We start from the raw sequence: 27481 nt of genomic DNA on the forward strand, positions 1-27481 counted from the left end.
TTACAATGTTTTTAGCTGTTTTTTAGGGCCCGAAGCACTGACAATGTGAACGACCCTATTCTTTCCCTTAGGAGGGTTTTTATTCTTCCGAGACTTCGACCCCATTTTTGAGTTTCTGAATGTGAATGAAAACTCACCAAAATTTCCAAGGTCATCGGGTCTGGTGAAATATTCAATATTTTTGTATTTTCATAAAAAAAAGTTCGCAAAATTTCTGATTAAAACGAGGAGTGGATTCCATGATCTAATCTGATTTCAGATTCCTTCTTTCCCTTTTTAACAACCCATTTTCAAGATTTGATCCAATCCAATAACCAAAATCTGATCATCTTAGCTTTGAACAACTGGGCCGATCGTGATAACAAGGGGCTGGGAGAGAGCCATGTGTTCAAATGATTCAACAGAAGGAAATTAAATGGAGTTGATTTTCAGATATATTTTTCTTCCCTCTTTCTTTCTTGATTAAACCCGTTGAAAGCCAACATGAAGATGAATGTTTCTCTTTCATGAAACCACTGAAAGCAGAATGTGGAAAACAGAATGTGAGCTGCATGACTCAATGTCTCTCTAGACTTCACATTTTATTTTTATTTTACAGTCAGACTCCTGCTGCTGGGGACAGACGACAAAACAACAAAACTGGGAGACTTTATAACTGGAAAAGAACAACACAGGACAACCATTAAGACAATGCATCTTGTGGCCAAACAAATGCTGAAGAGTGGAGAATGGAGAGGAAAGCCTCTAACAGTGGTGAAAGCTCCAGATGTTTTCAGTGTTTCTGTGGAGAAGCTGAGAGAAGAGATGAAGAAGGCTGTGAGTCTCTGTCCTCCTGGACCAAATGTTGTGCTGCTGTTAGTGAAACCTTCTGATTTCACTGAAGAGAGAAGACAAACACTGAAGTTTATCCTGAGTTTGTTTGGTCAAGATGTTTTTAAACACTCAATGGTCATCAGCACACATGAGGATAAAACAGGAGTCTCTGTTAGAAGTCTCATTAAAGACTGTGGAGAACGACACTACAGTATGGATGACAACAACCGTGATGTATTAATGCAAATGATTGAGAAGACTGTTCATGAAAACAAAGGAACCTTTCTCACTGTCATTGAGGAGTCGATCGCCCCAAAGTCTGGTCCTATGAAAACAGCTTTGAACCTGGTTCTGTGTGGGAGGAGAGGAGCAGGGAAGACTTCAGCAGCTGAGGCCATTTTAGGTCAGACAGGCCTTCATTCAGTCTCCAGCTCATCAGAGTGTGTTAAACATCAGGGAGAGGTGTGTGGACGTTGGGTTTCCCTGGTGGAGCTTCCTGCTTTGGGTGGAAAACCTCAGGAGGAAGTGATGAAGGAATCACTCAGGTGTATCTCTATCTGTGATCCTGAGGGTGTCCATGCCTTCATCCTGGTTCTACCTGTGGGTCCACTCACTGATGAAGACAAGGGAGAATTGGAGACCATGAAGAACACCTTTGGAAGTCGATTCAATGACATCACTGTGTTGCTGTTCACTGTAGAGTCAGATCCTTCAGCTCCAGCTGTTGTTGACTTTCTAAATGAAACCAAGTCCATCCAGGAGCATCGTCAGAGCTGTGGAGGAAGATCTTTGGTTGTAAACATCAGAGACAAGCAGAAGATCCCAGATCTGTTGGACATGGTGGAAAAGATGCATGAAGATAAATCCAAATCATTCATCTTCACAACAGAAGCATTTGCACTTGTCCAAATAGAAAAGATCACAACACTGCAGACTGATCTGAAGCACCCAAAAACAAAAGACCCAGTCATCTGTAAGTACTATTTATTTTAATGTGTGTGTGTGTGTGTGTGTATATATATATATATATATATGTGTAAGCCGCTACTTTTTTGTCACGTTTTGAACACTGTGTCTTTTACAACGATGGGGCTTATTTAGAGAATTCTTGGGGGGAGGGGGACCTCGTCACATCGGGTCTTAATATCATCGGGTCTTAACATCATGTATGTATCATATGTCATTTTGCGCTTCATGCACGCACCCTCATCATGGAAAACATACGGAGAAATACATATGATGCAGCTTTCAAGTTAAAGGCGATCAACCTGGCTGTCAAAGAAGCTAATAAAGCTGCTGCACGTAAAGTTGACACTGACAGCGACAACAAAAAAGAGACGTGAGTAATGAAGTAATTCTGAGGCAGTGAATGGATGGACTTTTTCTCGTGAAATGTATTACTGTATTACTGTAATCTTTTTCATCAGCCGTGTTACAGACACTGTTCGATCAAGGATTTCCACTAGGCTTTGTATTTACGGATGTTACCGGTAGCCTACGTATTGAATTAAAAAAAATTTAAAAAATGTTTGTGCCACGTCTTTCTGTGTAAATAGCTCTGTTACAACGTGGACACCTGCGGCTTATAATCAAGTGCGGCTTATATATGAACAAATACATATATATGAACAAATACATTTATACATAATACATTCATTTTTAGCCGGTGCAACTTATATCCAGGTGCGCTCAACAGACCGGAATTTACGGTATATATTATACAAACAACTTTCTGACAAACCACTAATTGTTAATCACAACCTAAAAGTATCTATACTGTACAATTCTCAGCATTGAAGATAACTCTAGGTCCTCTTTTTTTTTCCACAGGTGATGATGAGACGCTGAGTCCAGAGAGTCTCAGGATTGTGCTGATAGGGAAGACTGGAACTGGTAAGAGTTCTTCTGGAAACACCATTTTAGGAAAAGAGACCTTTCAAGCCAAATCTTCCCAAACATCAGTCACCAAATTTTGTCAGAAAGAACAAAGTGATGTGAACGATCGTCTAGTCACTGTGGTCGACACTCCTGGTCTGTTTGACACAACTTTGTCCCATGAAGAAGTTCAAGAAGAGATGATTAAATGCATCAGTCTTCTGGCTCCAGGTCCACATGTCTTCCTGTTGGTGTTAAGCATAGGCCGAATTACACAAGAGGAGAAGGAGACTTTAAAACGCATCGAGAAAGACTTTGGGAAGAATGTTGACAAGTTCACCATCATTCTTCTAACTAGAGGAGATTCATTAAAGCGTGAAAAAACGTCCATTGAAAAATACATTGAACAGGAATGTGATGATTCCTTTAAAAAGCTGCTTGCTGACTGTGGAGGAAGATACCACGTGTTTGATAACTTTGATGAGAAAAACAAAACTCAAGTCAGTGAGCTGATAACCAAGATTGAAGAAATGGTGAGCTCTAATGAAGGCAGCTGCTACACCAATGAGATGCTGCAAGAAGCTGAAGCTGCTATAAAGAAAGAAATGGACAGGCTCTTACAGGAAAAAGAAGAAGAGATGAAGAGAAAGATGGATGAGCTTAACAAGAAACACGAGGAAGAAATGAAAGAAAAGGAAAGAAGAATGGAAGAACAGAGGATAGAAATAGAAAAGGAGAGAAAACTGAGAGAAAAACAACTCAAAGAAAAGGAAGAGTTGATAAACAAGGAGTGTGAGGAGAGAAAGAAAGAACAGCAAAAGAGAGAAGAAGAAAACAGGACAAGAGAGCGTCAAGAACAATTTCAGAATCAGGAATGGGAACAGAAACTCTCAGCTTTGGAGAAACAGATAAAATCAGAATCAGAATCAAAGGAAACCTTCGACAAAAAGCTGGAGGAGACCAGAGAAGAGATGAGAAAGCAACAAGAGACTTGGGAGAAAGAAAGAAGAGAATGGTGGACAAAACGAACACACGAAGAAGAACAGAGACAACAGGAGCAACAATTAAAAATTAAAAAGCTCCAAGATGAATATGAACAAGAACGAGAGAGTTATGAAAAGAAAAGAAAGGAAGAAGACAAACAGAGAAGAGAACAGGAGGAGAAGGAAAAAAGAGAATTGGAGGAAAACTACAAGAAACAAATGAAGGAAATGAAGAATAATTATGAAGTGGAGGCCAGAAAAAAAGCTGAAGAATTCAATGATTTCAAACAGAAATACATGAAGGACCTTGATGCACTGGCAGAGAGACACATGGAGGAAATGCACGAGTTGAAGCAAAAACAAGCAAGACAACTGAGTGAGGAAGAAGAGAGACGTGACAAAGAGTACAGTCTTTTACAAAACCTGTCAAAAGAAAAAGAAAAACATCTAAAGGAAGAAACAGAGGAATTGAAGAAAAAGCACGAACAAGAAATAAATGAAATGAAACAAAAATACAAAAACGAATGTGTCATCCTCTGAAGCTTCCATCAACTCTGGATTATGACGTTGCTGATTGGACACCGTCCGTTTAGTTTTGTTTTTTTGTTGGACCACATATATGCAGACAATAGACTGACAGCTTCTTCAAAATGACTTTTTGATAAACATAAAATCTCACAGGAACATGCTCAACAGGACATGATTTGAAACAAACACATGATACTTGTGCCCTAATAAAAAGGGAGTGAGTCCTTGGTGAGCCCCCCTCTTGTCCATTGTTTTGATCCAATGATCAGTCACATAGTCTACCACATGGTTCAGGCCAGATGTATACTTGATTTTAATGATGCAAACTTATTTGTCTTATGTCCCCTCCTTCTGTTTGGCCCGATGTGTTGGGGCGACTGTGACTCAGTTTATGTTGTTTCTCAACTTGAGGGTCGGGGATTTGATCCCCACGAACAACAAACACTCCCCTGTGTGCAGCTTTGAGCCTGGATATTGTGTTGCCTGTGGCACAATTGTCACACGCTGATTACTGGTTAAGAGGTGTATTCCCGAAAAGTCAAACCAACCAAAAATTTAATTATGTAAAATTTAACGAATAGAGCAGGAAGTGAAAAAGGTTTGGAGAGGAAAGAAAGGACGTCATAGAGATAAATTGTTGATTTGACTTATTTACTACTGCAGTTGTCTTGTATATTCATAAAGTGCTGAATAGTTTAAGGGCAAAATACATGAATGACCTTTTGATTAATTATGGACCATCCAAACCACTCAGATCGTCTGCTACAGGTCTCTCTCTGTCCCCAGAGTTAGAATCAAACAAGGGGAAGTTAGACAGCAGAAGATTGTCCAGAAAACTTGTCAATATTCTTTGTTCATTATTTTTATGTAGAATATTTTGTTTTTGACCCCCTTCTCCCTCCTTATCTCTCTTCATTCTTCTTCTTTCAGATGTGTTAGTATTTATCACAGAACTGTTGCTTACAGATTCCTAATAGAGGAGAAAAAAGTTCATTTAATTTTAAAATGTTCAGTTTGGACTCTTTTTATATCTGGAACAAACTCCCAGAAAACTCCTTAGACAGGTGGTGTTTCTCCAGGGATTTTTTTTTCTCATTTCTTTGTGGACAAAAAAAATTAAGAAAATGATTTAAAAAAACAAAAAACCTTTTAATGAGTAATTCTTTGATGTTTTAAAAAAAAAAAATTTGCTTTTTTTGTTTTGTGATATTGAAATGTACTGAATGATTCAACATTGAGCACTTAATGGTGACGGTTGATACCCATGTCATTCTTTTTAGTCTTGGTTTGATTTCATTATGATTTTTTGGTTTGTATTTTACAAGTTTGACAAATTCTCAATCTGCATGAGAGGGTGTTGAAAATAACAGGAAGAATTGGGCAATTAATGAATTTATCATTTAATGCATATATCATCTAATCATAACTGCTTTTCATTACTTTGACATTTATCATGCATGTATTTGTTAGGTTCCTTTGCATCTGTGAGAAAGACTTAGTGCCCCATTTCTTGAGCAAAACGAACTTGCACGTGTCTCAGTTAAAAAATGTTTTGAAGGTGATGTAACCTCACGTGTCTTTGAGAGTTCAGATGCAGTGTGACTAGAAGTGACCCAAGTGAACTCTGACGGACCTCTGTGGTTACACACACACACACAAACACACACACACAGAGACACACATACATGGACACACACACAAACACAACAGACATAAACGTACACACATACTGTACATACTGGGGTTTTTTTCAAGGGTTTGAGACAAAGAGACAGATTGGCTATATGGCTTTGAAAATGTTGATCAAGAGTCTTTTTGGCTCTCGCCAACTGACTCAACGTCGCTCTGAACAAAAAAATCCCCTTTTGGGGATTAAGTCTCTGAGACCGAAACTTTTGAAAAAATGTAGAAGTTCAGGCACTTGGTTTTAAACTTTTGAAATCTTATTTGTAACTTTTATTTTTTCGTTTATGATTTTTACTTTAATGATTTGGATTGGAGTTTTTAAAGACTTTTCCCCTTTTTTGAATTTTCAATAAATCTTCTGAAATCATCCTTTTTTGATTTGGTTTCTTCACGACGCCCCGTGAGCCTTGGAGTTGAACATTGACCCACCACACTACGGCACACAGGATAGAGAATGATTTTCACACCTCATATCACCGAGCATAAACGTAGTGGGGAAGCTGTTAGGAGGTTGAACGGGTACCTAGTTATCCTTTGGGATGGATTTTTAGGCAGTAAATCTTGTCATCGGTTAAATGGACCGTTCCTACTTGGCTAGTTGTTAGAGGATTTTACCTTGAGCTCCATCTGCTAGGAAATAATAGACTAGTGGTTGGTAAGACGGTAACCATCTGAGGTCTAAGAAATAGAAGTCTGGTTAACTAAACAGCAGGTGACGAACTTCTGTTAGCTCAGATAGGATCGTGTATTTTTATTTTACCCATGCGTGTGCGTCGAGGACGCAACAGAAAAGAGAAATTCAAACTCAAGTTCATTCATGTGACGAGGATGCATGCACATGAAAAGTAGAGGAAATGGAGACGGGAGAGACAGTCAACACACCAGCAGACACACATCTGTACAATGTGTCATTGTCACTGCACAGAGACAGAAATGCCTGTCAAAAAAGTTTTTAATTTTACTTTCAAAGTGGAAACCTTGAAAACTAATTAGAACATGTTTCAACAAGTGACCCTGTAAAGTGGTTCAGCCGAAAGCACCATGCTGCTACTGTCATTGTTTGGTTTTTCATTAAATACAATAAAAACATATCTGATTAATAGATTTTGACATTACAATGAGGAGCTATCACTGGCATTCATGTTGTAAACAAGGCTCTGAGAAACCTAAAGCTGTGGTTTTAGAGACATAACATTTACGTTTTACATTTCTGAGTAAAGGCTGTTTGCACACAAGGTTTGTTTTCTTTTCCACAAAATTGCTGCCGCTATAAAAAAGGACGTCATCATGTTTGCACACTGACATTTTTTGATTTTCTGCCTCCATCTCTCTGTGTCTCGATGTTCAGGATCAGTTGTGTTTTAATGTAAGGCTCGAAGGCAACAGTCTGTCAAACCTGAATTCTGACATCCTTTAACACACCTGGAAGGGATCAGGGTAACTATGCAGCTCTTAAAGGAGAAACTGCTATTTACCTGTTCACACAGGGGATCCACGTTTTTCTTGTAGGCCTGCAGTCGAGCTTTTCAGGGGGAATGAGCTGCTGCCTTTCTGTCAGAGTAATAAAACCTTTTTCTACCACACTTCATGTTATTAGGTGAACTGTAACTGTTATCACTTTTAGCTTGCTGGACATTTCCCTTCACTGTCATTATATTTACATTATATTTCAGAACTGTATAATCTTTAAACATTTTTATTCACCAGGCTCAAGATTCTCCTCCTTCTCACTCCACCTTAGCACTCTTGTCTTTCTTTATTATACATTAAAGTTGTATAAGTAATAAACTCCTCTCTGCCTGTTATAATATCATTATTACTTTATTTCCCGCTTGATCTCGACGCTGCATGGACGGATCCATCTGAAGGGGGAAGGAGGGGGGGAGGACGGTCGGTACCACTCTGTCCATCTGCCTCACAGAATAAATAGAATATATAACCTGCTCTCATCCACATGTGGTTATTAACATGTTTAATAATTAAAAGTAAAAACAACAAGCAGAAACATTTCAGGAAGTCAAGTGTCCACTCTGTCCAACAACCCCCCTCCAGAAATCGGTGCCGGTGAATTGTATTGCGACCAACTAACTTCATGATAAACCGGCACATTTGATCCAGGCTCAGCCAGCTCGCCCACCGACTCCTCTCAACCTTCTTGAAGAGGGAATTTAAACGTGATTTCAGCGGCACAGACTAAAGAAACTACATTAGAAACCTTTAGTCAACTTTTATTTTCAAGTGAACTCAAAGATGCCACTCAGAGATTTGTTCTGACGCGACGTGAGTCATGAAAAAAATCAAGCTAGGTACGTTGATTAAAAAATAATGTCCGTTTGACAGATCACTCTTTATATTAATATTAAACACTATCGATATTATCACTCAGTGTGTTACAAAAGTAAATGTAAATATTTTAAAGCTTACACAACATACTAATAACTTACAGAGACACATTTTTTTAAACTTATTTGTGTGTTTTCACTGGTGACAGATCGACAGTTTGTTAACGGGAGACTGGATTCAAAATCTGGGGTGACCGAGTCAACTCTGCAGGGGCTCCACAAGATGGCGCCAGTGAATCAGACAAAGGTATTGTTGCAGGTTATTCTATCACATTTGAGGATATAAAGTCGTTCTTTTTAATGCTCGGTTGATGAACACAATAAACATGACTAAAACATGGAACTAATATATGCAGAGGTTTAAAGATTACTAAAATATTCTATCTAAGTAAAAGTACTGTTACTTTCATAATGTTTTACGTAAACTTAAAGTACCAGTTTAAAAATGTAAAACAGCATTCACAGACACACTTTTGCCCATGAGTCAGAGTCACAGACAATTTATTTTAGTCATGTTGGACTTCAGAAAATGAGTCAAAATAAATGCAACCACACCTTCAGCAGGTAGACCTGTGATGGAGGTGCTCACCCATGCAGCTCTCGCTGAAGTTGAACGAGTCAAGAAAAGGATCTCTCTGCTTCTCATTTCTCCGTTGTGATGAGGGAACATCATTCATAGTAGGAATATTTCATTTACTCAGTAACCGATGATACTACACAGATAGATAGATAGATAGATAGATAGATAGATAGATCGATAGATAGATAGATAGATAGATAGGTACTTTTTTGATCCCGAGGGAAATTCAAGCTAAATGCAATTTGTTACTTTATACCTCTGAATATAAGTGATGTTAAACCTGTAAACAGCTGCACTTTAATAATTCTGAATTGTAGCAGAGAACATAAATCCACAAAATGACAGTCATGATTATACCCTCCATTACATTTTTACCATGAACGTATTCCTTTAACACTTTTAAATATGGCATACTCCAGGAGTGTGTAAATACTGATGGCTGATTCCTCTCTAGTACTCCTGACAGTTTTTCTCTCCCACTTTCTCTCTGAATAATTTAACTTTATATTACTAACTCATAATAAACTAATAATTATCTCAAGAAACATAACATCCAGAACACTCTGAATTAAAATGTACAATATATCATATTGAGCTGGTGGTGTAATCTGAAAGTTGATCCAACTGAAGGTAAATATCAAGTAAAAGAAAGTCGAATACCACTGGGTAAAGTTTTTTAGGGAAAAGAGTGGATTTTTAAAAACAACTGGAGGTAGGTTGACAGGTTTACTCTAAATCACTACTTTAGCTTTTTTTTCATACCACGATATAAACAAGCCAACAGCGGTCAACAAAGGCAACTGTCAGTACCGCATGTGAAGTCACCCCACCCTGCCTAATTCTCAGACTGACACAAAGGCAACTACACTGGTACCTACTGTCAATCAAAACAAACTCCGCCCCTTTGTGAATATTTTGGCGTTCACTCAAATGAAAAAGGCAAACCAGTTTTAGATGATGCAGTGTTTAAAATCTTTGCCAAAAAGAACCTTTTAAAACAAAGAAACACATCTAAATTGAGCTCTCACTTTGCAAACAGTATCTGGCCCACAAGATTATTTATTGAGCCACCTTGGATCACAGCGTCTGCCAGTATTATAAGCACTAAACCAGTCCTCCACTGTGAGGCCACAGCAGTTCTATGTGGGATTCATTTAACAGGTAAGGGTCCTACAAGAACACCATGAAATAAATCTACAGACTTTAAGGTAAACGACCTGACACCTTAGGCAGCTTTAAGAAAAGACATTAAATGAAGGAAATTTAAATCGTGAAGGATCATCGAGGTGTCGATAACGCTACAGTACACGCAGGAATAACTTTGCAGAAAGAGACGACCCAAAGAAGAAAGCTTTAAATCCTGTGTGGTGTTCGGTAAGTTGCTTCATTCATTTATTTAGTGCTACGTTCCTGGTGGTTGGTATTGCATCTGTCTTTTTATCTTTGGGTGGTTTTATATCTTATAACTGTATTTATCCGTTAGTAACGTCAGTTTAACCTTCAGGACTGGAAACTAGGCAAATATATTTTATACTAAAATCTTAACTGATCACAAAAATTATAGTGATGTATCAGGAATTTAAAAACAATAGTTTAATTTTTATCGGTTATCTTTTGTATGTCCTTTTTCATTGTTTGGTATTAAAAGCATTTTAAAGCAGAGTACTGAAAGCTTTGCTTAACAAGCTGAATGTTAGCCGACATTTTGAGTCTTAAGATATTATCAATGCTTTGTTATATCTGTTTTACTCTGTAGAGTTTTGTTGTAAATAATAAGCCCTTTTCTGTTTGCTATTTAATTATTATTATTTTTTGGATCAACTTGGATAAATGACCATCATTTGAAGCTACAGTTGAATCTGTAGCTACAGTTAAATCTGTAGCTACAGTTGAATATTGCTTCTCACCTCAGTGTTAATGTAAATGAAACTTACTTTTTCCCCATTCCTCTTATCCCTTGTTATTCTTTTTTGATCGTAGGTTTAACCTCCCTTTTATTATCTTCGGACAATGTCTGCATATTTACAATATGTGAGCACAGCAACATCACCTCATTGTCATGGACCAGCTACATGCAGGTAAATTGGGCTATTGCTTTTCTCTTACAGGGTTAGACTCAGGGCTCCCTGTGGGTAAGTACATCACATCCTACTAATGGTTAAATACAGAAAATGTTTTCTTCTATCCAGGTATATTGTCAGGTAAGTCTATCGTCACCTCACAGATTGTAACACCCCTCCTACTGTACTAAATGTCAAGTTTATATCGATAGCTTTATGTGCACCCTGTTACTCAATGTTCACCAAATGTCTCTTTAGCAAGAACTACAGGGGTTTGTTGAGTTTTTTTATGATTTACAAAAGGGCCCATTGATTTATTGTACGTTATATATAGCTGCAATATACAGTGACTATACAGTATGACAACTCAAGCTGGACCTCTTAAATATCATGAAGAGATTAAAGTGTCAGACTTGTAGACAACTGCCTTGTTATCCTCTGTCACAGTCATCTATCTATACCTCTGACTTTATTCACCAGTCACATTGACGCTTCTAAAGGCTGCTTGCTGTTCTTTATCTCTCCAGCAGATGCTCCCAGTTTCCCTCCTGTCTCTATGTTCAAAACTATTCCTTTTTCTTGTGAGCCCTGTTGTTTATTGTTCAGTTATTTGAAATCTTTTGTAGGAAAATCGTGCTTGATTTGTACGATTTTTTGGAAAGAATATGAATAATTTTCAAATTCTTTAAGGTCCAACAAACGACCAAAACACTTTTATTTATAGATAGATTTCTGCCAGCAGGGGGAACTGGAGAGCACATCTTGATTCTCTTGAACCCTCACAAACAAAGGTGGTTTACCTGTCCTTTAAAATATGAGGAAGTGTTAACTTCTAACATTTGATACAACCGGTTAGATAAGCATCACGGGCAAATGGACAAACATGCTGTAACGTGTAAATCTTTTAAAATTACATTTTATTCAGATGTGCCGTGGCTGCTTCACTTGGACACTTACTGCTGATTTTCACACGGAATTGAACTTTTACTGCTGATTAAGAGATTCACCAGGTGAGTAAACTCAACCAAACTAGATATAAAAAACGTAAGTAAAGATGATTTTTAATTACATTCCACAGTCATATTAGCTACAGACATTTCCTGAAGCAACCTGCACTCCATGCGTTCAGCCCCTTGATGTTATTTTTATTCATCTCGAGGACCTTTTCCAACATGTTTTCTCAAGTCTGATTTGACTACCTGTCATCTGGAAATGTTTTTTTAGGTGATGAACAGTTGGATTTAAACTTAGCAAAAGGATTTACCGACAAATTAATAATAATACATTATATTTACAAGCGCCTTTCAGGAAACAGAAGAACACTTTACAATAATCAACATTGGGTTAATCTATGATTTGTAGGACTGATTCAACAACTAAGCAAGGTAATCATTTCTGTCAGTGCTGAATATGTAATTATTCCTCTTGTGGGGTGTTGTCAAGTTTTAAACATCAGACCTAAACTAGTTGAACAACATTCTGTTCAGTGACATAACACAGTGACTGAAAGACTCTGAATCTAACAAATTAATTTCAGTTGCAGTAGTTAGTCATTAGTCATTTACATGTTCAGAGTACAAAATTTTAAGTCAACAAGTTAAATATATGTGAACTTCTTCCGAATGACATTTCTCTGCTCTAAAAGTGCCTCCATAATGTTGGCTGCTACCAAGAGGGGCGGGACTTGTTTTTCCTTATCAAATTGGTAGTCAGTATTGGCCCAGCCGCCACAGCCAATAGGAACAGAGTCTAAGTTTAATTGCTCTGACTGACAGATTTTTAACCAATAACAATATACAAATAATCACAGAGCTCATGTTCCACCCCCAACTCCACTCTGTTTAACTCTGAATTGTTTTTGTGTCACAGCAAGAAAATTATCAGGTAAGTTAACTTGACCTGTATAGTTTAAAGGGTATTGGATAACATATTACTAAGATAACATCAATTTTATTCTCAAACCTCATCAGCACCTACTCTCATGACCAAACTCTAATAAAACATAGGTAATTGGCCTACTATGTAGACATTAACTGAAATCACTAAACATGCTCCTGTAAGCCTACTGTTAAGATCCTTTCACAGTAAGTGATGTAAAAACAATGATCCGTGAAAACTTTTCCACTGTAGTGTGTCTATTCCTACAACAAGTGAGATAGCTCATTTTGAAAGAGAATATGGATTATATTACCAACAACTTCTAGAAAAAATGGTTTGTGTGGTGTTTTGGTCTGACTTTTAAATAGATTTTGAAATGATGCGTGTTTTCCATAGGTAAGCGCATAGCTGACATGATTGACAGTTGGACGTAGTCCAATGGATTGTCAGGAGGCCTAAAACCCACCCATCTCTCAGCCTGTCTTTAGGTTGACTGAAAGTTATAGTTAATGGGGTGATGAGCCTCCGGAGCCCCCTGCCATTACCGATAGCTAACATCACTCAGGATTCGTCCATTAATATTTACAGTCTAGGGGAAGACCAGGAAAGCTTACAAATGACCATTTTCAATGACAGGATTGACACACATTCCATACAGCTGATTATTTTGTCTTATAATCACCATCATTTCACTGTGCTTTACATTTTCTCATATACAGTCAGAACTAACATGGCTAATTTGCATAAGCTTTAATTACACATGTACACATTTCCACTCCTATATGAAATGCAAAAAGCCTAAAAACTTGATGAACACTCAGGTTCTCACCGTCTAAAAAATGTGGAGAAATAACTTTAATCTTTTATGGAACTAGGGGTCAGCTGACTGGTTGGCCAACAGCAATGCACAGTAGGCGTGACTTAACAACTGACAGGCTGAGAGAAACTGCGGCATGTAAGAGTAAAGTAAAAGAACAATTAGAATTGCATTAAAGCACGTTTAATCTTCAAATCTCTCAGTGTTTTCTACACGTTTATGTATTTTTGGGGAGTTAATGAACTAAGCCATTAATTAATTCATTAATTAACAGCTGGGACAAAGTGAGTGAGACTCACTGAACTCACATTGAATTTCCTTCGGGATCAATAAAGTATCTATCTATCTAGACTCTACACTTATTCCTCTCTTATCACTCAAATCTTCATTTATATCAAATTACATTATTCTTTAAAGTTGTTCATTTTGCCATTATTGACCTATGCTTGTATAAAGGTTTAGCCTATTCTTTTTTATGGTTTTAATGTTAAATTAAATTATTTCTGCATTTTAAGGGATTGTACTGCAAATTTTGTTGTACTGGTACAATGACAATAAAGACAATTCAATTCAATAACATTGCAGCACTTACTATCCTTTAATTATTATTTTGTTCCCCATGTGGCTAAAGCGGTGTGGCCCAGAACTTCCTGGGTATTTTTAAGATAGATGTTTTCACTGAGGAAAACTGACTGTAGGGTTTTTCCTTTCTGAGTTACTTTTTCTTTGTTTTTATTTATTGCCTATTTGAGTGAATAGGTGCGACTGAGCTAATGTTCATTTCATGTTTGGCCCAGCACTTCCTTGATGATGTCATCACTGAGTTACGGTTCATTTCAGAATCAGAATTCTTTTTTTTTCACATGCAAGGAATTTGTCTCGGTGTAATGGTGCAAAACACAGTTAACGTGTGGACTCCTGGGCGCGCTGGTGTCGCAGTGGTAGCGCGCGCAGCCCATGTATTGAGGCTCAGTCCTCGCGCGGGCGGTCCGGGTTCGCGTCCGGCCTGTGGCTCATTTCCCGCATGTCTCTCCCCACTCTCTCTCCCTGATTTCCACCTCTATCCACTTTCCTCTCTATAATAAAGGCCAAAAATAAATCTTTCAATAAAAAAAATAAAAAAACGTGCAGGTTCCTGCTGAGTCCAGGACGGAGTAGAGGGCCAGGTTGACAGCATTCTCAGGTCTCTTTTAACCAACACACGTTTTTCTGTCCTTCACAGGTTATGTACATTTATGCTATACACGTTTAAGTCCAATGCTAATGCTACTGCACAGGTTTAACCTGTAATCATGTTTACTCTTAGTCACATAGGGGCTCCTAAATCTTGTTTGGGGATTATTGTATACAGAGGGGAGGGGGGACAGCGGATGTGTATGTAACTAATGTTTTTTTTCCTGTCTGTCTGTCTGTCTGTCTGTCTGTCTGTCTGTCTGTCTGTCTGTCTGTCTGTCTGTCTGTCTAACAGACCTGTAGGTGAACTGGAGGGGGTCCAGGACGGGGTCTGTGATGTCTTTGAGGTGTGAAAGCACAAAGCGCTCAAAAGACTTCATCACCACAGAGATCAGGGCGATGGTTCTGAAGTCAGTAAGTCCTGTTGTTCTTGGTTTTTTGAGGACAGAAAAAACGTCTGTAAAGACTGAAGACAGCTGATCAGCACAGTGCTTCAAGGTGGAGGGAGAGACAGAGTCTGGTCCAGCTGCTTTGTGGGGGTTCTGTCTCTTAAAGATCTTATCTACATCTCTTTCACTGACTGAGGTGTCGGGAGAGAGGGCTGTTGGAGGGGATCAGTGGTTCAGAGACCTGAGTCCCCGGAGGTGGAGGAGGTGAGTTGTGGAATGATTTCAGGGTTCAGGGAAAAGTTTGAGTTATGTTACATCCAGCTGCAGCCCATTTGTTAATGTGGCAGTCTATGAAGCCAGAACAAGTTTGGTCTTGTTCAAAGAGAAGTGAGGCTGTGCTGCCTTTAACACGTCTTTGTTTGATTTAAGAGTTAATTTAATGTGTTTCCTTTGAACTTTTCTTTTTCTTAACTATAATAAAAACTTAGTCTGCTGATATGCTTTCCTACAACCTGCCTTATCACTTCAGCTAAACTACTTTACTGGTACATGAATTAAATGATATTACAGGAGTTGTTTTGAATAATGTCTGCTCTTATTGATCTATTCACTAATGAGTACTGTTCTACTGTACATCCTTCCCCTTTTAGATATCTTAAATTGTTTCTCAGGTTCTCAAGTTGTTCTTTCCATTTGAATGAGTCCCTGATGTTCACAGCAGATTGACATCATGGCGACTTCAGCAGCAGGTGAGTCCAGTCAGACTCTGTATTATCCTCTGTATCCATATCAATCAATCAATCAATCTTTATTTATATAGCGTCAATTCATAACAGGTGTTATCTCGAGACACTTTACAAAAGCAGGTAATTTACCTTACTGTTTGTCTGTTAACATTAACAAAAGAGCAGGTAACAAGACCATGCTCATTGTTATGTTTACAAAAAGCAGGTAAAGGACCTTACTGATGGCTATTGTGACAGAGCGGTTCCATCACTGAGTGCAGGCGCACACACCAACACATACGCTGACACACACACGCGCACCAAACTTTCCCCTCTGCCAATGCTCCACCACGCAATTAAACACATCATCTTCCTCCTTTCCCTTCCCGTTCCATCCGACCAAGGGTGCACACTTGTGAGCTCTATTTGTTTTTTTTTTCATACATTTATATCAACTCTCAGCGCACTCACCATTCAGGGCGTTGGATATGCACGCCACAGCGTCCCGTTCTGATTCAAACAGAGGCGGTACATTTCCACCAGGTAAATAGGCGGACGTGGCGCTGAATTACAATCCCGTGATGTGATGATTGCTGAAATGGTGGCAGTAGCTCAGTCTGTAGGGACTTGGGTTGGGAACCAGAGGGTCGCCGGTTCGAGCCCCGGCACGGACCAAGTCCGGAAATTGGTCTGGTAGCTGGAGAGGTGCCAGTCCACTTCCTGAGCACTGCCGAGGTGCCCTTGAGCAAGGCACCGAACCCCAACAACTGCTCTGGGGCGCTCTCTGTGGGCAGCCCCCTCACTCTGAGACCTCTCCATTAAATGCAGAGTGAAAACCGAAATTCCCCTTGCGGGATTAATAAAGTATATGAAAAAAAAAAAAATGTTTGTTTTAAATGTATCGACAGGAATGTTGCTGTCTTGTGAATAACATGTTCAGTTAAAAAGGGGTAAGTCAGCGGTGAGGCATCCACACGAAGGTACATGTGAAAACTCCATTCATTTATAAGAAAATGCCTGTGTTTAGAAATATTATGCAAATCATAATGCCCGGTGTGCTCTCTTTAAACGATGCTTTTTGTTTAAAGAGAAGGCTGTTTGAGACCTTTGGGTGAGTGAAGTCAAGTTACAGAGGAGGTAACAGCTTGAGGACGAAAAGTTTGTTTGCTCAATACTCATGTTGGAGTTTTGTTTTGTAAATATTGTTTTTCTATTTTTTTTTGTTTGGGATTTTTCACATTTTTTTGTAAATATTGTACACTTGTGGAGGCCGGTGAAAAATAAATCCACCAATCACAGTCTGCGACTACGCCTGTGTGTTTTTCAAACTTTTTTGGGGGTGTTTAGTAAGAGAACCCCGCCACAGCTATATTACAAGAGCCCAGCGTAAGCCGTCATAGCGTGGCAAGAAAAAACTTCCTTTTAACAGCCATCTGCTAAACTGTGCTGGGCTTGAAATGGGACAAGATGCAGAAAGAAGAATAGGATAGGATAGTTTTGGAGGGGGGGGTTATAAACACCAATAGATATTAAGCAGGTCCGTGATTTTCTGATCGATGAAACAGTAACAACCTTAAAACAGTGTTTTTTCTTGAGCAGAAATATTTAATCAATCAATCAATCAATCAATCAATCTTTATTTATATAGCGTCAATTCATAACAGGCGTTATCTCAAGACACTTCACAAAAGCAGGTAAAGGACCTTACTGTTTGTCTGTTAACATAAACAAAAGAGCAGGTAACAAGACCATGCTCATTGTTATGTTTACAAAAAGCAGGTAAAGGACCTTACTTATGGCTATATTACAAGAGCCCGGCTTAATCCGTCATAGCGTGGCAAGAAAAAACTTCCTTTTAACAGGCAGAAATCTTCAGCAGACCCGGGCTCATGATGGAACAGCCATCTGCTAAACTGTGCTGGGCTTGAAAATGGGATGGGGGAGATGGGACAAGATGCAGAAAGAAGAATAGGATAGGGTGGGGGCGGGGGGGGGGGGGGGTCTAGGCAGGCCGTCCTCGGGGGGGGGGGGGGGGGGGTTGCCTGGGCAGGCCATCCTCACCAACAGTCCCAAGGAACCTAAGAGAGCTCAAGGAACCTAAGAGAGCTCAAAAGGAGAGGTTAGAATACAAAGATAGTGACAAGCTACTGCTTGTCACTATAGACATATCTTATTACTATAAGATAAGAAAGCTGGGAGAGAAAGAGGGAGAGAGAGATAAGAGATCCTGGTGCCAGTTCCCCCGGTAGTCTAGGCCTATAGCAGCATAACTATGAGCTGGTCCTAAGCCAGCCCTAACTATAAGATTTATCAAAAAGAAAAGTTTTAAGTCTATTCTTAAAAGTACCTAGTGTGTCTGCCTCCCGGACCCCGACTGGTAGACGATTCCAAAGGAGCGGTGCCTGATAACTAAAGGCTCTACCTCCCATAGTACTTTTAGAGACTATAGGCACCACGAGCAGGCCTGCATTCTGGGAACGTAATGTTCTTGTCGGATAGTACGGTACAATTAACTCTTTAAGATAGGATGGTGCCTGACCGTTTAGAGCTTTGTAGGTGAGCAGAAGGATTTTAAATTCTATTCTAGATTTTATAGGGAGCCAATGGAGAGAAGCCAATACAGGAGTCATGTGGTCCCTTTTCCTAGTTCTAGTAAGAACACGAGCTGCAGCGTTTTGGACGAGTTGGAGGGTCTTTAGAGATTTACCATAGCACCCTGCTAAAATAGAATTACAGTAATCCAACCTGGAGGTAACAAATGCATGAACTAGTTTTTCAGCATCATTTTGTGACAGGATCTGTCTGATCTTAGAGATATTACGAAGGTGAAAATAAGCTGTCCTTGAAATTTGTTTAATGTAGGAATCAAAGGACATATCCTGATCAAACAGAACTCCTAGGTTCCTAACAGTGGTACTAGAGGCTACACTAATACTACTAAGGGCCGTCATATCGGCAGAGAAAGTCTCTCTAAGGTTCTTAGGTCCAATCACTATAACTTCAGTCTTGTCTGAGTTGAGCAGTAAGAAGTTTCTGGTCATCCAGGTCCTGATGTCCTTGAGGCAGGCTTCTAGTTTACAAAGCTGGTTGGTGTCTTCTGGCTTCATTGCTATGTAGAGCTGAGTATCGTCTGCATAGCAATGAAAGTTCATGGAGTGTTTTCTCATAATACTACCTAGAGGAAGCATATATAATGTAAATAAAATCGGACCAAGCACTGATCCTTGAGGCACTCCATGGCTAACTTTGGTGTACAAAGAGGACTCATCATGAACATGCACAAACTGAGATCTATCTGACAAATAGGATCTAAACCAACTTAAAGCAGTCCCTGTAACTCCAAGCAATCGTTCTAGTCTCTGTAACAGAATCTGATGGTCAATTGTGTCAAAAGCAGCACTAAGATCTAACAGGACAAGCACAGATAGAAGTCCCCTGTCTGAGGCTAACAGAAGATCATTTGTTACTCTAACAAGTGCAGTCTCAGTGCTATGGTAAGCTCTAAATCCCGACTGGAACTCCTCAAACAAGCTGTTGTTGTGGAGAAAATCACACAACTGATTAGCTACCACTTTCTCTAAGATCTTGGAGATAAAAGGAAGGTTAGATATAGGTCTATAGTTAGCTAGAGTTCCTGAATCAAGAGTAGGCTTTTTAAGGAGCGGTTTAATTACAGCTACTTTAAATGACTGGGGTACATAACCTGCTCCTAAAGATATATTGATCATATCTAGTATGGAGCTGTTAACTAGGGGAAAGACTTCCTTAAACAACTTGGTTGGGATTGGATCTAAAAGACAGGTTGACGGTTTAGACGCAGAAATAATCGAATTTAGTTCTGCGTGGTTAATTGGAAAAAAAAACAGTCGAGGTTAGTATCAGAATTTGGAACCGTTTCTGCCGAATCGAAAATATAGGAGGAATCTGCACTAAGTAAAGGTAGTAAGTTGCTAATTTTGTCTCTAATGTTTAGAATTTTATCATTAAAAAATCTCATGAAATCATTACTGCTAAGGGCTAAAGGAATAGATGGCTCAAATGAACTATGACTCTCTGTCAGCCTGGCTACAGTGCTGAAGAGGTATCTAGGGTTGTTTTTATTTTCTTCGATAAGAGACGAGTAATAGGCAGTGCGGGCCTGCCGTAGAGCTTTCATATATCTATTATGACTATCTGGACAAATTAAACGAGATTCTATCGTTTTGGTGGAGCGCCAAATTCTTTCACATTTACGTGACGTTAGTTTTAGAGTACGGGTTTCTAAATTGTACCATGGAGCTGATCTGTCGTTTGATTGGCTTCTGTTTTAGGGGGGCGATTGAATCCAGAGTAACTCTAAGTGAATCCACCGCACTATCTACAAACTGATCTAGCTGAGAGGGACTAAAGTGATTATAGGAGTTTTCAACTAGGTTAGGGGATGGAACAGAAACAAAGGCAGCTGAAATAGCTTCCTTAAATTTAGCTACAGCATTATCATTTAAATTTCTAGAGAGCACTTTTTTATTAAGAGGAGTTAAGGTTGGTAAAAAGAGATCAAAAGTTACTAGGAAATGGTCTGATATCAGAGAATTTTCCAGAAAAACCGACAGACTATTAATTTCAATACCATAGGCTAAAACAAGATCCAGGGTGTGGTTAAATCGATGAGTAGGTTTGTTTACACCCTGGGTGAAGCCAATAGAGTCCAATAGAGACATGAAAGCCGTGCTAAGACTGTCATTAACAACATCCACATGGATATTGAAATCACCTACAACAATTATTCTATCACTGCTAAGAACTATGTTTGATAGAAATTCTGCAAATTCAGATAGAAATTCTGAATATGGGCCAGGAGGGCGGTAAACTATAACAACTAGAACTGGCTGAAAAGTTCTAGAGACTGGATGTGAAAGACTGAGTGCAAGACTTTCAAAAGAGGTATAATTCAGCTTTGGTCGAGGATTGATTATAAGACCAGAATTAAAAATAGCTGCTACTCCACCACCTCGACCAGTGTCTCGATCTATATGAGCATTCAAATGACTGGGAGGGGTGGATTCATTTAAACTAACATATTCATCCTGAGAAAGCCAGGTTTCAGTTAAGCAATGTAGATCAATATGATTCTCTGATATTAGATCATTTACCAGGAGAGATTTAGATGCTAGGGATCTAATGTTTAGCAAGCCGCATTTAATTGTTAGATTTTTTTGCCAAATCGTATTTGTAGTTTTGATTTTGACTAAATTGTTATGATTTACGCCTCTTTTATTGAGGCTGGAATTGCCTAAGACAGGTCTGGGGCGGAGAACAGACACAGTATCTATAGTATAAGTAGGGTTACAGCTATAAGAAGATCTAACTGAGTTACAGTTAGATTTACAGTCACAAGGACAGCTATAGTGGCAGGTAAACAGATCTAAAGGAAGCGCAGAGAAGTGTGTAAGACTGCAGCTCTGCATCCTGGTCTGAACTCTGATGAGTTGTCAGGGTTTGGGACTAATAAACTCTCCTACGTTTCTAGATAATAGAGCTGCACCAACCAGAGTAGGATGGATGCCATCTCTAGCTAGCAGACCAGGCTTTCCCCAATGCAGCAACACATATAATATATTATTCTAAACACAGAAATGTCTCGTGTTTGTCCATAACTGAAATGTGCATTGAAAGAGACTGTGCACACTCATGACAAAATGTACATGTTTCAATCATAGATGATCTGCATCCCCTGAGGCGCTCTTGGAGTCTGCCATGGTTGCCACCTAACAGTGAGTGAAACTTCTATCAATCTGTATAAGAACATCTGTGTTTCAGTCACATCTGTAAGTCGGTTATCAAGCCCAAAATAAAGTAAAAAAAAAACAAACGAGATCTTTTTTTTTCACAGTGTCTGAGTTGAGGGTTGTTCTGTTGGGGAACAGCTGGTCTGAGAGGAGTTCAGTGGCTAACTTCATACTGGGAAAGACTGCGTTCAACACTGAGAGAGAACCAGACAGCTGTTTGAAAGTCAGGAGACACATAAAGAAAAAAGACGTAGTTCTCATCAACACTCCAGATCTGCTTTATGACAACATCTCTGAAGACAAACTGACAGAACATGTGACAGAGTGTGTGAGACTGTCTGAACCTGGACCTCATGTGTTCCTGTTGGTTCTCCAGCCTGAGGACTTCACAGATCAACACAAACAGAGACTGAGCACAGTCCTTACACAGTTCAGTGATCAGTCCTTTGATCATTCACTGATACTGATATCAACACCCAGAGAGCAGGGATCATGTGATATCAAAAAACATTTACAAAGTCAACCCTTAAAAGACATGATCAGAGAATGTAGATACAGATATTTGGACCAGGCAAACCTTGAACTTCCAGAGCTGTTGACACGTTTGTGTCAAATTGTGAAGGAGCACAATGGAGAGCACGTCAGCTGTGAAGTGTTCATGGAGGCCAGTGATGACAAACAAAGAACACAACAAAAGGAAACAAGGCTCAGCACCATGGAGACTGTTACTTCTGCTGGTAAGAGATCTGTTTTATTCAAAATGTTTAGACTTCACGATCATAACTGATCTCATGAGAACATGAAGCTGTAAGTCAATGATGTCATCTTTTTGCAGGTCTTTGTAGCAGGGATAAAATGGTGGCACCCCGTCCCTCAGGAGAAAGTAAGTAAACATTCACAAATAGACAAATGTTTTTATCACAAACAGTACCATATTAGCTCTGATTTGGTTGACCCCATCCCCCAGTAACTCATCACATAGAATTTAGTAAGCGTGCATTATGACTAGACTTACAACAACCCCTCTTGGGCCCAAAAGGGGGTGAGCCTGTTTGTGCTGGTTTTCAATCAATCTTTATATGTATAGAACCAATTTATTACAAAGGTTGTCTTTAGACACAAAAATAGCAGACCGTACTTTGAATTTTTGAGTTCAAATTTATTCATTTAATAGGGACAATGCAATTTAACATAGTGTCAATACATACATTAAACTAATGTGCTGCATAAAGAGTATATAGCTAGTGCTAATTTCCACCTTTTGTCCTCGTTGACTCTTTTATGATATTATTTACAAAGACCCAACATTAATCCATCATGAGCACAGCACGAAACAACAACATCCTTTTAACAGGCAGAAACTGAACAGCTATCCTTCAAAACTGTGCGGAAAGAGGAATAGATGGAGATGCAGAAAGAGACAGGTGTATATTTAAGATAATGCTTTTTTAAGCCATAAACAGGGAACAGATTTAAAGAACTTCTCCTGAAGTCTTTATTCATTCAGAACCAAATTTGGTCTTTGTAGCATAGATACCTTGGAGAATAAAAGCTTAAGTTTCCTTTAAGGGCGTGGCCAGGGGGTCAAAATTTATAACAGGAAGCAAACAAGAAATGTATACTTCCAGATTTTATTTTGATTTAACGTCTCTAGAAATATTTATCAATAACTGTGAAGGTATAAACAAACATCCACAGACATACGTCTTGATTAAGCTAGTTAATAACCAACATGAAGATGAGTTTTTCTCTTTCATTAAACCACTGAAAGATATAGAAAACAGAATGTAAGCTTTAGTTTAACCATGTGGCATGATGATGTCTCTCTACATCACATTTTATTTTTCTATTACAGTCAGAATTCTGCTGTTGGGGATGGACGACAAAACAACCAAACTTGGAGACTTTATCACTGGAAAAGAACAACACACCCCAAGCTTCATAAAAAACCTATTTGCAACAAAACAAATGGTGCAGAGCGCAGAATGGAGAGGAAAGTCTCTAACAGTGGTGAAAACTCCAAATGTTTTCAGTGTTTCTGTGGAGAAGCTGAGAGAAGAGATGAAGACGGCTGTGAGTCTCTGTCCTCCTGGACCAAATGTTGTGCTGCTGTTAGTGAAACCTTCTGATTTCACTGAGAAGAAAAGACAAACACTGAAGATCATCCTGAGTTTGTTTGGTCAAGATGCTTTCAAACACTCAGTGGTCATCAGCACACATGAGGAGGATAAAACAGGAGTCTCTGTTAGAAGTCTCATTGAAGACTGTGGAGAACGACACTACAGTATAACTGACAACAACCGTGATGTATTAATGCAAATGATTGAGAAAACTGTTCATGAAAACAAAGGAACCTTTCTCACTCTCACTGAGGAGTCGATCGCCCCAAAGTCTGGTCCTATGAAAACAGCTTTGAACCTGGTTCTGTGTGGGAGGAGAGGAGCAGGGAAGACTTCAGCAGCTGAGGCCATTTTAGGTCAGACAGGCCTTCATTCAGTCTCCAGCTCATCAGAGTGTGTTAAACATCAGGGAGAGGTGTGTGGACGTCGGGTTTCCCTGGTGGAGCTTCCTGCCATGTATGAAAAACCTCAGGAGGAAGTGATGAAGGAATCACTCAGGTGTATCTCTCTCTGTGATCCTGAGGGTGTCCATGCCTTCATCATGGTTCTACCTGTAGATCCACTCACTGATGAAGACAAGGGAGAGTTGGAGACCATGAAGAACACCTTTGGAAGTCGATTCAATGACATCACTGTGTTGTTCACTGTAGAGTCAGATCCAGCTGTTGTTGACTTCCTAAATGAAACCAAGTCCATCCAGGAGCTTGTTCAGAGCTGTGGAGGAAGATCTTTGGTTGTAAACATCAGGGACAGGCAGCAGATCCCAGAGCTGCTGGACATGGTGGAAAAGATGCACAAAGATAAATCCAAATCATTCATCTTCACAACACAAACATTTGCACTTGTCCAAATAGAAAAGAACATAACACTGCAAACTGAGCTGAAGAACCTGAAAACAAAAGACCCAGTCATCTGTGAGTACTATTGAATTTGACTTGTAAATACTTATTCACTTGTTTTTTATTAAATAAAGTATATATAAAAAAATATTATTATATATAAAGTATTCTAACCTCTTTTAATAAGTAATTGATCCATTTTTAAACATACATTAACAAAAATGTACTTTGCGATTCTCAGCATTGAAGATAACTCTAGGTCCTCTTTTTTTTCACAGGTGATGATGAGAAGCTGAGTCCAGAGAGTCTCAGGATTGTGCTGATCGGGAAGACTGGAAGTGGGAAGAGCTCTTCAGGAAACACCATTCTAGGAGGAAAAACATTTGAAGCCAAGTTTTCCCAAAAATCAGTCACAAAATGTTGTCAGAAAGAACAAAGTGATGTGAACGGTCGTCCAGTCACTGTGGTCGACACTCCTGGTCTGTTTGACAATAGCTTGTCCCATGAAGAGGTTTATGAAGAGATGATTAAATGCATCAGTCTTCTGGCTCCAGGTCCACATGTCTTCCTGTTGGTGTTAAGCATAGATAGATTTACACCAGAGGAGAGAGAGACTTTAAAACACATCAAGAAAGTCTTTGGGAAGAATGCTGAAAAGTTCACCATCGTTCTTCTAACTAGAGGAGATTCATTAAAGCGTAATAACAAGTCCATTGAAGAATTCATTGAACAGGAATGTGAAGAATCCTTTAAGAAACTGATCGCTGACTGTGGAGGAAGATACCACGTGTTTGATAACTGTGATGACAAAAACAAAACTCAAGTCAGTGAGCTGATAACCAAGATTGAAGAAATGGTGAGCACTAATGGAGGCAGCTGCTACACCAATGAGATGCTGCAAGAAGCCGAAGCCACTATTAAAAAAGAAATGAAGAGACTCTTGAAGGAGAAGGAAGAAGAGATGAAGAGAGAGATGGATGAGCTTCAAAAGAAACACAAGGAAGAAATGAAAGAAAAGGAAAGACGAATGGAAGAACAGAGGAATGAAATAGAAAAGGAGAGACAACTGAGAGAAAAACAACTCAAAGAAAAGGAAGAGCTGATCAACAAGGAGTGTGAGGAGAGAAAGAAAGAACAGCAAAAGAGAGAAGAAGAAAACAAGAGAAGAGAGCAAGAGGAACACTTTCAGAAACAGGAATGGGAAAGACAACTCTCAGCTTTGGAGAAAGAGATAAAATCAAAGGAAACCATTAACAAAAAGCTGGAGGCGAACCAAGAAGAGATGAGAAAGCAACAAGAGACTTGGGAGAAAGAAAGAAGAGAATGGTGGACTAAACGAACACAAGAAGAAGAACAGAGACAACAGGAGCAACAATTAAAAATTAAAAAACTCCAAGATGAATACGAACAAGAAAGAGAGAGGAATGAAAAGAAAAGAAAGGAAGAGGACAAACAGAGAAGAGAACAGGAGGAGAGGGAGAGACAACTGAGAGAAAAACAACTGAGAGAAAAGGAAGAGCTGATCAACAAGGCGTGTGAGGAGAGAATGAAAGAACAGCAAAAGAGAGAAAAAGAAAACAAGAAAAGAGAGCAAGAGGAACAAAATAAGAAACAGGAATGGGAAAGAAAACTCTCAGCTTTGGAGAAACAGAAAGAATCAGAAACCGAATCAAAGGAAACCATTAGGAACAATCTGGAGGAGACCAGAGAAGAGATGAGAAAGCAACAAGAGACTTGGGATAAAGAAATAAAACAACAAAAACAAGAAGAAGAACAGAGACAACAGGAGCAACAAATAAAAATTAAAAAGCTCCAAGATGAGTTAGAAAAAGAAAGAGAGAGTAATGAAAAGAAAAGAAAGGAAGAGGAAAAACACAGAAGAGAACAGGAGGAGAAGGAGAGACAACTGAGAGAAAAACAACTGAGAGAAAAGGAAGAGCTGATCAACAAGGCGTGTGAGGAGAGAATGAAAGAACAGCAAAAGAGAGAAGAAGAAAACAAGAAAAGAGAGCAAGAGGAACAAAATAAGAAACAGGAATGGGAAAGAAAACTCTCAGCTTTGGAGAAACAGAAAGAATCAGAAACCGAATCAAAGGAAACCATTAGGAACAATCTGGAGGAGACCAGAGAAGAGATGAGAAAACAACAAGAGACTTGGGAGAAAGAAATAAAACAACAAAAACAAGAAGAAGAACAGAGACAACAGGAGCAACAAATAAAAATTAAAAAGCTCCAAGATGAGTTAGAAAAAGAAAGAGAGAGTAATGAAAAGAAAAGAAAGGAAGAGGACAAACACAGAAGAGAACAGGAGGAGGAGAAACAAGAATTAGAGGGAAACTACAAGCAAAAAATTGAGAACATGAAGAATAAGTACGAAGCGGACGCCAGAAAACAAGCTGAAGAAGTTAATGCGTTGAAACAAAAAATCAATGAATTGCAGAATAAATTAGATGAAAAATGTATCATCCTCTAAACGTTCCATCAACTTTTTATTATGTCTTAAGTTGATTGAACACCGTATGTTTTGTTTAATGTTTTTGTTGGACCAGCCAGGCAAGGGATGATAAACTCATCTTGGTCAGGGCCTGATTTGTTCCAATCAGACCTCCAGTGGTCGGACTAATTTTTGCCTAAATCATTATCACTCAACACATGGAATATATAGTCTGCTGTGTAATTTTAATGAAATCAAAATAATTACAATTATTTTATGTTTTGGCATTTACTACAGATGAATTCACAAGACTGCATGAAAAATCTCTGTAATTGCAAACTGTACTATATTAATATTGCTGTTCTACCTCATCGGTGCTTTAATAATACATAGCACAGTGAAGAGAAAGAAATATACGTCCGATCGAACAGCCTTTGCATGATCATTTTCGGATAAGAAATACATGTTCTG

General features: G+C 38.9%; 1 protein-coding gene across 3 annotated transcripts in view; it reads left to right on the forward strand.

Moving 5' to 3' along the window:
* The window catches only part of LOC306841601 (uncharacterized protein), a 57690-nt gene extending 30252 nt beyond the window's left edge, over nt 1-27438 (forward strand). Inside the window, exons 8-12 of one of the 3 annotated variants that reach the window (XM_079371545.1) lie at nt 21549-21602; nt 21722-22354; nt 22453-22500; nt 23473-24651; nt 24858-27438. In XM_079371545.1, the coding sequence (XP_079227671.1) occupies nt 21549-21602; nt 21722-22354; nt 22453-22500; nt 23473-24651; nt 24858-27049 (4106 nt within the window). In that variant the 3' untranslated portion in view covers nt 27050-27438. Of the gene's footprint in view, nt 1-598; nt 1787-2643; nt 4218-21548; nt 21603-21721; nt 22355-22452; nt 22501-23472; nt 24652-24854 lie in introns of those variants that run through there. The other 2 variants (XM_079371544.1, XM_079371546.1) reach the window with 2 other exon arrangements.
* Nucleotides 27439-27481: the final 43 nt, after the last annotated feature.

The sequence above is a fragment of the Symphodus melops genome (genome assembly GCF_947650265.1).
Source record: "Symphodus melops genome assembly, chromosome: 1".
NCBI classification, from domain to species: Eukaryota; Metazoa; Chordata; class Actinopteri; order Labriformes; family Labridae; genus Symphodus; species Symphodus melops.